At 40.1% G+C, this 11,888-nt stretch overlaps 1 protein-coding gene across 3 annotated transcripts in view; it reads left to right on the top strand.

Moving 5' to 3' along the window:
* ggps1 (geranylgeranyl diphosphate synthase 1) overlaps window positions 1–10,347 on the top strand; it is an 87,441-nt gene extending 77,094 nt beyond the window's left edge. For 2 of the 3 annotated variants that reach the window (XM_085369458.1, XM_085369457.1), the window contains 2 exons: window positions 545–615; window positions 9,271–10,347. In XM_085369458.1, coding sequence (XP_085225584.1) covers window positions 545–615; window positions 9,271–10,074 — 875 coding nt within the window. In that variant the 3' untranslated portion in view covers window positions 10,075–10,347. The remainder of the gene's footprint in view (window positions 1–544; window positions 616–9,270) is intronic. The other variant, XM_085369459.1, reaches the window with a different exon arrangement.
* The last annotated feature ends 1,541 nt before the right edge of the window (window positions 10,348–11,888 follow it).

The raw sequence follows: 11,888 nt of genomic DNA on the forward strand, positions 1-11,888 counted from the left end.
TTTTGTGATTTTTACCCCTGTGCAGCACAACAGTGGATTTTTCACTCCAACAATTAAGATGTGAACAGACTTCATGCTTAAATTCAAAGGGTTTAACAAAAGTATTGCATTAACTGTTTAGGAATTATAGCCATTTTTATACACAGTCCCCGATTTACAGAGGCTCAAAAGTAAATGGCCAAGTCAGTTACAAGCAGTCAGATCTGTTTTCCTTCATTATTTCATGACATATCAGAACTCTTAGTTGGTGGAGTAGTCATTTACTACGACTACTGGGGCCTCCACCAGAGCCCAGCATGTGATAAATGAAGATTATTTTAGATTGGAAATCAAGGAAATTGACTGTAATAGAGTGAAGGAATGAAAAAAGGAAGGTTTAAATGACCATAATGGGTCCATTTGGGGGTGGGACAACCCCGAAATTGTCCACATGAAGTCTTTGTGTGAAGTAATACCACTGTAGATGCCACGTCCTTTTAGGATAAAACAATTGATCTTTTACTTTTTTTTTTCTTCTTTTTTTTTTGTTCTGCTCTTTCGGTAGGAAAACAAGTGAGAACAAAACTCGCCCAAGCATTTAACCACTGGCTCAATGTTCCCGAGGACAAACTGCAGGTGAGAAAAATCATCCGTTTTGCTGCCAGAGCTGTCTGGTGTTAATTGTTGCTGACAGATTTAGGAAGGTGAAATGAAACTGTGCTCGTTCAGAACAGGTAGTTTATTTTTGCAATGCGACCATTTTGCATTTTATCAGCAGAGTTGTTCCTAAGTGTAAAGCTTGTGAGAAGAGCTTAGAGCGCACATGATTTATTAAAGGAGATTGTTAATGCAGCTGAGGATTAAGTGGAACGAGATGGTGGGGAAAAAAACGATGCAAAGCTTTTAAAAACTGTTCAGTTTCTCTGCATTTTAAACCCTTGTTTCTCCAGTTTTAATGAATTTCTAAGATTGAATGCATTGTGTTTACCTTTGGTGTGTTATATTTGTTCATGTTGCTGGAGCATTAGAGATGCACACTTGGGTAACACAGTGACTTGCATATACTTTGTATGTCGCCATTGTGATTCAAACACTGGTTTTCAACTCCGCGGTGCAAGTTTTGTCCATGGCTGTGCTAGTTTGTGGTGCCAGAAGTTGCCTTATTTGGACTAGAGTGTAGTGCCAAGTTATCAGCTAAAGCTAGATATTTTGGTTAACAAAATTAATTCATGGTTCAACAGCGACAGATCTGCTAATTATTACAAAGTAACATACTAATAAACTACAGTTACACTCGCCAAGACTGAAGCACAAACATCTGTGATGAACTGTACCACACATGTACAGTCAATCGGCTTAAAACATGCACGCAGAATGAAGAGGTCCAGTTTAATAAGGTAAAGCCTAGTAGACTATGAAGTTGGGCATCTTTAACGAGTGTCTATGGGGATTGGTTCTGTTTTTGACGCTGGTCTCAAGTGGCCACCACAGGAATTTCCAGTTTTATCACTCCCTTGTTGGCTTCCTTTTTCAGCCTGCTGCTGGTTAAAGGTACACTGTGTAAAATGTCACTGCTAGATGTCGGTGGATTGCAGATTTCATTCAGCTGAACTTTGTTTTCTTACCCCTCCCAATTCAAGTGATGGTGGCTGCTGTAAGACAAACAACTCTGGCCAGCTGTAGTGAGTCAGTTTAGCTCAGCTGTCAATGCCTCCACATCGGTTTATTCTCGAGAAGGCTTTATAACTTTGTAAAAGGAGTTCAATATGAATTGATGAGTCAGTGAAGCTCATTTCTGTCTGATGACAGTGATACTGAAATTAGTTGTTGAGGACTTTTCTTTCTGTAAGTGCTGCTGTTAGCGGTTTTAGTGTGACTGATCTAACATTGTTGAACCTGGTTTTTTGGGGGTTTTTTTTTTTTTTTTTTAAAGGACAGCCAAGCTTAACATTAACTGGCATAATGTTAGCTTTTAATCAGCTGTGGTTGATTAGCTGGCTCGTTGTCAGCAGTTTGGAGGCTAATTTCCTGATGATATGTAATTGTAACAATATTGGGAATAAATAAGTTTGTTTATGCATGTTTTTGTGTGTTAGAGCCCTGACTTCAGCTTAGGAGATGGAATTGGGTCGGCAACTGTATTCAAGATGGGAGGGCAACATGGTAGCTTCCAAAAACCAGTGCCCGTCTGTCTTTGTAATGGATTAATTCTAACTTGATAGGAATGCATCTCTGTGTGTTGGCGATGCCGTAATTGTTGCATTACGTAATTGCATACCAATCGCTGTGCGCTTAGAAGTAAATTCTCTTTTTTATAAAATAACCTCAAAATGACTGACTGTACCTTTTTAATGAATTGTCATTTTATAACTGCTAGTGACCTTGTTTACATTACATGTAGCCAGCTGACTGCTTTAAGAGAGGAGTGTGAGGTGTGACAGCTACAAGGCATGATTCCTTATCCCATCTGTACATCTCTAAATTGACGGCCACATTATTACACGTTTAGAGGGCCGATTCAAAAAGACCTCATGTTGCTCTGATGACTGGTCATTGAGCTAGTTAGAGGCACAAGGTTCATTCATCATCCAGCTTTGTGGCTTGAAGCTAAATTTGATGCAACTAACAACACCAAGCTGTGTCAGATCAGGGCATGTTGTGTAGACATTTTTATTTATTTATTTATTTATTTTTTAAATCTATTTTTATGACACTGATTTCCATCCCCTGAATGCCACAGAAGCTCCCAGTAAACTCCACTAAGGAATGGTCTACATAGAAATGCAGAGAAGAACAAATGAAATATGTCAAACAATCCCTTTTATTGGCTACACTATATAAAGACATTAAATGCAATACATCAGAAAAACAAGATAACTCCATGCCTAGAGGTATGCTAAACACTGTAAAAATGTATGTGGTGATACATGTTTTACTTCCAATAGTACGTGTTTGTGGCTTTACTCACTGAATTCAGTTCAGTGTATATTTGTTCATACAAGTTTCACTGCTTACACTCTTTTTTTATGAGTTTGTGTGCATGCTGGGCATCACATCACCCTTTCACTAGAAGACTGGGATGGAAATTTCATAATGATTGCAGAACTTCTCAATTGTCTTCTTTTGTTTCATTTTCTCTGAAGCTGGATGGACAAATGAAAGCAAATGTGGATTAACAGCAGTTTCAGTATGATGTGGCAGCTGCTGTTTATATTGGGATGTTTCAAGATGAAAAGCATTTAAAACTTGGATGATCTTTTAAAGAAAGTTATGCTTAGTTGTAGGTTTTTTTTGTTTAGTTTTTTATAAAAGTGGGTAGGCCATAGTCGCTATAGATTATTTTATACAATATATTCCAGATGTTAGTAAATCGTAAAGTAGGGCTGGGCCATATCATACCATTCACGGTAATACCGGTATAATGTTGGGCAACGATATGAGTAAAACGCGCATGCGCAGTGCCGTCGGTATTACCGTGGTTTTTTTTTTTTTTTTTTTTTTTTTTTTTTTGGGGTGGGGGGGAGGATACGGCAAAATCGACAGTGCCCTGTATAATCCCGTGGGCCTTATGTATGAATTCTGGTTGTGTTTACTGACCTTTATGTCGTACACGGCGCTCGAAAATCTGTCAAATGTTTTAGTACGACTTTGCAAAGCTACGAAGCCGCACTGCTTGATGGATTGTCGGAGCATTACGGCTATCATAGGCAGGAGCCTCGCGGAGTGATACGTACTGTGCTTCAACATAATATTACCGTATTGTGTGTGTGTGTGTGTGTGTGTGTGTGTGTGTATAACCTCTTTTAAGTTTTGTGGATATTATACATGGTTATGCTGAGGATATGTCGGCCAATTTCCACTGGAAATGTCTTTTGGTTAAACTGTCAGCAAGGAATTTGCATTTGCACTATTACATTTTTATATAACATTAATGCACATAAAAAAACAAACAAAAAAAAACAGCTGCTCGTTTAAGTGAAAATACATTGATGTTTTATTTTTGTTGTTTTGTTTTTGGTTTTGCACTAATAAAGTTGTGGAGTTGTAAAGTATTTGGTCTAGTTTCAATTATATTGTCAGTTTTATCGTTATCGCAAATTTTCAAATGTCTATTGTGATAAATATTTTTGGTCATATCGCCTCCCGCTCTAGTGCAAAGCATGTATTAGACAGCATCTGGTGAATGTTTATGTATTTAAGATGTACTGTACTTGCGTTAATCTCCAGTGAAAGGCTACTTCTTTTTCAGCTTCTTGTGCTCTGATCACCTTTGTGAGACGGGGATTAGTGGATTCAAGTCACAGACTGCTTCCAGAGTAAAAACCTACAGTTCCACTCATCCATTAGATTGTTGTAGCATGTTCTTGGCTGCCTGATTAGAGTGCTACAGACACATTGAAATACAGACCGCAGGCAGATTGAAATTTCTTGAATTCCTCCCTTTTTCTCTGTCAAATGAATTTCAGATTAGCCATTCTGGATTTATTGGTTTTATTGAGCAGGGCCCTTGCCTTTGTCTCCTTAGGGCGATCAGGCTATTGATCCTATTATACTGATAGCATTAGCATTGTACTGACTCAATACTGTTCTTGTTTGCATTGACAAAGCTACCTAATCTGTGTTTTCTGAATCTGCATGCCTTTTTATGGTGGAAAATGCAGAAGTGCTGAGCCTGTCGGGTCTCATTACAGTTGCTGTTCAACAGGTCTGTTTGTCCTGAATGTTTTATAAACCCCTCACAAATAGAGGAATCTTAGCTCTGCAGTAAAGTGAGGTCTCTCACAGTTGTCTCCTGTATAGTCTCCCGTAGTTTCCAAAGAGGAGTCCAGTCTTATTTTTGATGACCATTTTCAGGCATCTATTTAACAAAAACTAAGTACACGGATACAGTTTGTGGGGGAAAGTAATAAAGTTGTCATCAGTGCGGTCATGTCAGCGGTTCCCATGAGACCCTGTTTACCTCAGTCTTTAATCTCATTCTGCAGCTTTTACAGCAGATTGAAATAAACTCAGATTGCAAAAAGAATAACCTAAACAGTTTAGCCTGCAGTGTCATGTTTGATTATTTTCACACTGTATGTAGGTCAAATTTATTAAAGCTGAGAAAACACTTTATGAATCCTTAGTTTTGAGTTTGGTTGAGTCTGCGATGTTGTTGACAGGGTGTATGACGTGCATTCATAAGCAAGCTGTGTGAACATCTACTCGCGTTCTCCTGATAATTCCACTTTAGTGGATACTTCCCTGTTACGGTGCAGCAGTTGGCTTAAATCTACTTCAGATACAACAGCCCTGTCTCTTCCACGCATCTCCCTCCGTCTCTGTAGAAGCCCCATAAACTCCTGCTGAACCCACAATGCAGATTGAGAGCGCGCTCCTCGTCATCATCAGTGTACTGCCAAGAAGTCATCGTTGCCGCCGCCATGGAAACAACCATGGCTTCAGATAGATGGAGGCAGTGACAGCGGTACTCTCTCTCGTTCACTTGGCAGTGCATTTTTTATCAAGCCCCATATGTGCTTCTGTACTGCGTATGACAGCACAGGTGGTGGAGGCTTGGGGAAATTCCCCGTGTTCATCATTTTCCTTGTGACCTTTAGCTGATGGCTTTCCTTTTGTTTTCTCTGACACTGATGCTATATTTTTTTTATATACAGTCTTTTACTTTAGATGATGTTCATGAGTGCTCGCAACCTCAGGCCAAGAGCTTCTCATGTTTTTGTGACAGAGTGGGACAACAGGGGAGGAAAAAAAAGACTTGGAATCAATGTCAGGTTCTCATGAAATATAATGTGGATAAAAATGTAACTACTGGAATAATGAAGGCATGCTTAAAGTATTTCCGATGCACGGGCTGGCATTTGAACTTGTAATATCTGACGAGGTTATTATTACATGCAGCGGATGACCTGCAGACAATCACATCACAGTAAAAGCTGGACCAGGTTAGATAGTCAGCAGCATCAGTATCATACGTTATAACAGGAAATTTTCAAAACCATGCATTTTGGTAAAATAAGGTTAAAATACCGATACTTCTCTGTTTTGAAAACTGATATGAAGATGTCAAGCTCAGTAAGTTGTGCAGAATAGTGAAGAAAAGTCTTTGCCGTGTATGGGAGTATTTTAGCTTTAATCAAGGTGAATTAGTTTGTACGACTTGGTCTCAAAATGGCTTAAAATGGTAATTCTTTGAACCACCTCTCTGTTCAGTCCATTAATGTGACGTTATCAGCCAAGACAACAAATGTCAACTGGTTCTTCAGCAATAATCTATGGAAGACGTTAGGTGAGTGTCTATTAACTAATTTGCTATGCATTTAAATGGAAATTTGGACAAACTAGTCTGAGATTTGGAAAGTTTTACTCTTAAAACATGGGCAGCACTGTGGCGCTGTGGTTCGCATTGCTACTGGGTTTGTTTGTGTGGGTTCTTGCCGGGTACTCTGGCTTCTTCCCACAATCCACAGGTCCCTGCAACCCTGAATTGGATACGTGGAAGAGAATGGGTTGATATTCCCAAACGTTTCTAACTTTTTTTTTTTTTTTTTTACAAAGAATCATTTAGATGCGAAACACATCTGAGCCCATAGTGACCATTACTAATGAGTATAAAATAATATAAATTATTTTATGCCACATGTCTGCTCTGCAGTAGGTTATTACTGATTTATTTATTTAACTAACAGAACAGTTGTGAAACACGGGGGGGATTTTAGCATGTTGAGGCCTGCTTTGAAACAGTAGCTATAAAGCCTATGCAGGTCGCTTTGACTCAATCCTCAGATCCAGAATACCAGCAAGCCAGCAGCATTGACAGTGAAAGCAAACAAATCTGTTCACACACTGTTAAACCCTGTTTACCTCTGACTTTTTGTTTTGACTTGGATTCCATAGCTGAGGACTAGTCATTCATGTGTATGTGTTCATGCAAGCACCACTATTGATGTTCAGCAAAAGGGGGATGCGGTGCCAGGGGACAGATGTAGGACATGACCCACATAATAGCTAAAAATACAACATTAAAACGTAATTTTTTTTCTGTGTATAGGGTTCACATTTTCTAACGTCATAACTCTGATCTAGTTATTACCAGAGACACTGGTTGTAGTACAAACCATTTCTACCATCTTCACCTTCACTTCACGTATTGACCCCAACCAGTTAACCAGCATTGGTTTAAGCAGCTATTTATGGGCTCACTATTTGTTACCTAGTCCTCACATTTATTGCTACGGTGACTAACATCACTATCGCTGTGTGCCCAGAAGAGGTGTCAGGTTAGAAATGTGGATAACTATTTGTAATAAACCTGTATTACAGGATTTCTCTCACAGTAGTCAGTTATTTAATTAGTTCAGAGCTCACTTATCCACATAGTTGAAATTTCTCTGGCTTCACTGCACTGCTTAAAAATGATACGCTTCTGTTTGCTCTTATTAAAACAAGAGCATGTGAAGGCAAAATATGGGAACTCGGCATAAATACTAACATGATTATTTATTTTTAAATGAATCCCAGATAACAGCTGTGGATTTTTCAACATTGGCAGAATATCTATAAATCCATAAATCATTTGGACACTAAAACACTAAAATGGATGAATGAAGCTATTTTTTTGTGAATGACACAATCCAGTAGGCATGGTGTGAGTGACCAGTGCTGCAGCCTGCTTCAGGTATAAATGTGATCACCTGCTGTAATCTCGCCAAGTGTGACGGTTTTATGGCAGAACATAACTGGCTTGTTGTTTTCATTTACCTCCTGTCATCATGTCAGACTCGGTATGCTTGTTTTTTGTGAATGTGTCTCTGCATTTTTAATAGATTACTGATTATAGCTTTAGCAAACTGAGTTTCTGCGTCACTAACCTCTTGTGATAATCAATATAGACTTGCGGAGTAGTGGCACTCGGGGCTCAAACAGCATTATGCAGTGACAGCCTGACTCATTAAATTCCTTGGAGAATGGAGACACTTAAAAGTCCAAAACCTGAAAATTGTTTGTGCTTGTGTTCGGGTTTGATTGCTGCTGCTGTTATCTGAAGCGCTCTAGCTGAATTTCAAGTTGATTGAGCCATTGTTTCTTTTTTGTTTTTTCCCTGATGGTGCATTGTAATTTGCAGTGAACCTTTTTAAATACTTCAGGTTGTTGTTGTTGTGTTTGTTTTTTCCATCTAAATAATACATTTTCATGTTCATGCATGCATTTATTGTAGCTTTATCCACGTCCCCTGCTTTGTAAGTGGCTCACTGAGGTTTCAGGGTGAGCAAGTGTTTGGGACCCTGCCGAAGGAAAGGTTGTGTTTGGCTGATAAACTGCTCAACTGGCCTAGCCTTGGCCATCTGCCTGACCCACTGAGTCACTCTTTGTGCTCTCAGGCCTCATACAAACAGCTTTCATTACCAGGCCACCCCACTTGTCTTTTAAATCAGCAGGGCACTCGAGCAGGCTGTAAGGCCAGCTCAGGACAGCAGACACCTGATGGCCACTGTGACTGTTGTGAGTCGACGTGGGCCGTTTTTGGGTTAACGGGGTGTGTGTGTATGTGTGGGGCTCTGTTTTCCACTGATAAATGAATACTATTATTTGGCATTGGTTCGTGAAGCACAGCATAAACAGTATGTGGTACATGTGTGCTGCCACATAGTGGTGAAGATCAGGATAGAATATATCTACAGTGCCCTTGACTCACCACAGCAGTGCTCTGTATGTTGAGGCTGGTAGGTCATATTGTATTAAAAAGCTTGTCAGTACACTCATCGTAATGACTAAGGTTAAGCATTCAGCCTTCCTCATCGTCTCTGTGGAGGAGGTTAAAGTGCACCAAGCCCAGCAATGACGCCTCTAATTGCTCAACCATGCATTTCCTATAACCTCGTCAAAGCTCTGTGTCTCTCCTGACAGCTGCTCCGTCACAGTGTGAGTCTGCTCCGGGCCAGAGTGCATCTTTGCTGAGCTCTTCATGCTCAGACTGACTGCTTAGCTTGTTTCAGCACCAACTGTTTTGTTTACTGATGAAGACTTTGACTTGTGGAGCAGTGCAGACAAGAGTGTAGACATGGCACCCTCTGCTGTATACAAGTTGTAATGCATAATTTACACAGAGCCTCTGACAACCTGTTGGAGTCGGTTTGAGCTGGAGGAGAGACTGTTTGTTTCTTTAAAAATATTTCCTCTGCACTGGAAGCTCTCGTAAAGATAAAACATTAACAACTGTACAAGAAGGTATTTTACTTCCGGATACATTTTTATATGAATTAACACAAACACACTTGTTCTTATGTCCAGGTGATCATTGAGGTGACTGAGATGCTACACAATGCCAGCCTGCTGATAGATGACATTGAGGATAGCTCCAAGCTGCGTCGAGGCTTCCCTGTGGCACACAGCATCTATGGCGTTCCTTCTGTTATCAACTCGGCCAACTACGTGTACTTCCTGGGGTTGGAGAAGGTGCTGATCCTGGAGCACCCTGAGGCGGTGCGAGTGTTTACCCGTCAGCTTCTTGAGTTGCATCGCGGTCAGGGCCTCGACATCCACTGGAGAGACACCTACACCTGTCCCACCGAGCAGGAGTACCGCAAAATGGTGCTGCAGAAGACAGGAGGGCTGTTCGGCCTCGCTGTAGGCCTGATGCAGCTCTTCTCAGACTGGAAGCAGGACCTGAAACCCCTCTTGGACACATTGGGCCTTTTTTTCCAGATCCGTGACGATTACGCCAACTTGAGTTCCCGCGAGTACAGCGAGAACAAGAGTTTCTGCGAGGACCTGACCGAGGGCAAGTTCTCCTTCCCCACCATTCATGCCATATGGTCACGTCCGGAGAGCACTCAGGTGCAGAACATCCTGAGGCAGCGCACGGAGAACATGGACATCAAACGATACTGCGTGGACTACCTGGAAAAGGTGGGCTCATTTGCTTACACCCGCCAGACTCTGCGGGAACTGGAGATTGAGGCCTACCGGCTCATTAGGGAGTTTGGGGGAAACCCTCAGCTGGAAAGCCTGGTCAAACATCTTAGCCAGATGCATCACGAGGCCGAGGCCACAGCAGAGTCTAGCTGTGAGCCGCCCTCCAGCCAAAACCACTGACCGGATATTTACCTTAAATGCTGCGTGACTCCCATGCACTCCAGCACACAGATCCTTAGCTGATGCACTGATACAGACACGCACATTCCTGAAAACCTCAGTACATACCAGAACATCTCCTTCACACACTATGCTGAGTCTTCATCACTGAATTCAGAAAGCAGACCAGTCCCAAATGTTGCCTTTTGGTTTTGTGTTCATGAAGGCATCCTGCAAGAGTTGCTTTATTGTACACATAACTAACTTTTGTATCAAAGTGTAACAGTTCAATCAGCGGAAGACATGAATTGAAATTAACTTTGTTTGGTTTTTTTCCATTTTTTCTGAAAATGAAAACTACCAAGATGGCAAAAAAGCTTTTACGCCTTTTGATGTGCACAACAGTGCATAAATGTATTTCTCCCCTCCTTGTAAGCAAATGTAAATTGTTTATCTAAGAGCAAGTCTCTTCCCCCCCCCCTCTCATGTTTAAAAATAGGATGTGGATGTCTTGGGCTTATATGTGGTTTGGAGCTCCTTAATCATCAAACCACCAGAGTGCCAAGCTTATAGGAAAGACCTCCACCACTGTACTGTCTCCTTGTTACGTAACACACTGGTTTTACATGCAAAGTAGTGTTCCTGTTGCTCATGCTCTCAGTATTTGAATACTATGTTTTTGTTTCAACAGAGGTCTTTACACCTCGAACACTTCATTAGTGTCATACTGGTATTTATTAGGAAACAACTCTGTGCAGTAACACCTTGTTTGTACTTATTTAATAAAAAAGGTTCTTTAAAGATCACCTGTGGAAAGCAGTTCCTGGCATTAGTGCCAGTTTGATCTTTTGAATCTATTACAGTAACTAATCTGAGGACAGATGTGCAAATGACAGAAGCTGTTCATGGAGATTCTTCAGCACTGGAGTAGTGCTAGTAATAAAAATTACAATTGCAAAAATATATTATATAATGAATTGAGTCACTATAAAAGCAGGGGTTGTTATAATCTGGATGTATAAATTTAATTGACTAATTTTAATGAATTGCACTGGTAATTGATAACATTGATGTTACTGAAATTTCTTTTTTTTTAAATAAGCTTAATAAATGGAAAGCTGAAGTGAAACTGGAAAGTCTAAGTTATAAAAATGTGGGGGTTTTTTTTTTTTTTAGATTAAATAAAATCCATGAATGTTATGTCAATTTAAAAGATGAAATACTGATAACATTTTAAAATTTATGAAAGTCGCACTTCACAAAGAATCTGTTCTTTTTTGAAACTGAAATAGCTTTTTGCCACAAAACACACCTTTAAAAAATATATATATTTACAACATATCTTAAAGTTTTAAATATTTCAGATATTCTGATTCTTTTCATACAATGACATTTCTGCCCTTTAGTGTCACCTAATGTCCTCTGTGTGTGGTTAACCCCCCGAAACAGCTGTGTATTATGTCAGGAGATGCAGTTAATAATTTCCAACAATTTTGAAGGACAAAGTTTTGCTCACATATACAGTAGCAGTCCAACATAAGAAATGACAATTACAACTTTTTACAGGCCAACCTGACATGTAGCTACATTTCTCCAGAGCTACACATCAGGTTACGTATGTTTCCCGGTGAAGAAACAGTTTAATGTTGCTAATTCAATCTGTTTGCTGCTGCCCTCTTGGCCATGTCTCCTTTGTTTTTAAAGGGGGAAAAAAGATCTTGGCTCCTGGTGGGAGTAACCTGGTTAAATAAAGGTTAAAGAAATAAATAAAGTTTGAGCTTTTTGATGTGACTTCCTGGCGACAGTCATCAACAATACTCAGACTGTGCTGTTTA

Source organism: Diplotaxodon limnothrissa, linkage group LG13 (assembly GCF_057381915.1).
Source record: "Diplotaxodon limnothrissa isolate DT_005_m linkage group LG13, D_limnothrissa_male_GT1.1, whole genome shotgun sequence".
Classification (NCBI taxonomy): Eukaryota; Metazoa; Chordata; class Actinopteri; order Cichliformes; family Cichlidae; genus Diplotaxodon; species Diplotaxodon limnothrissa.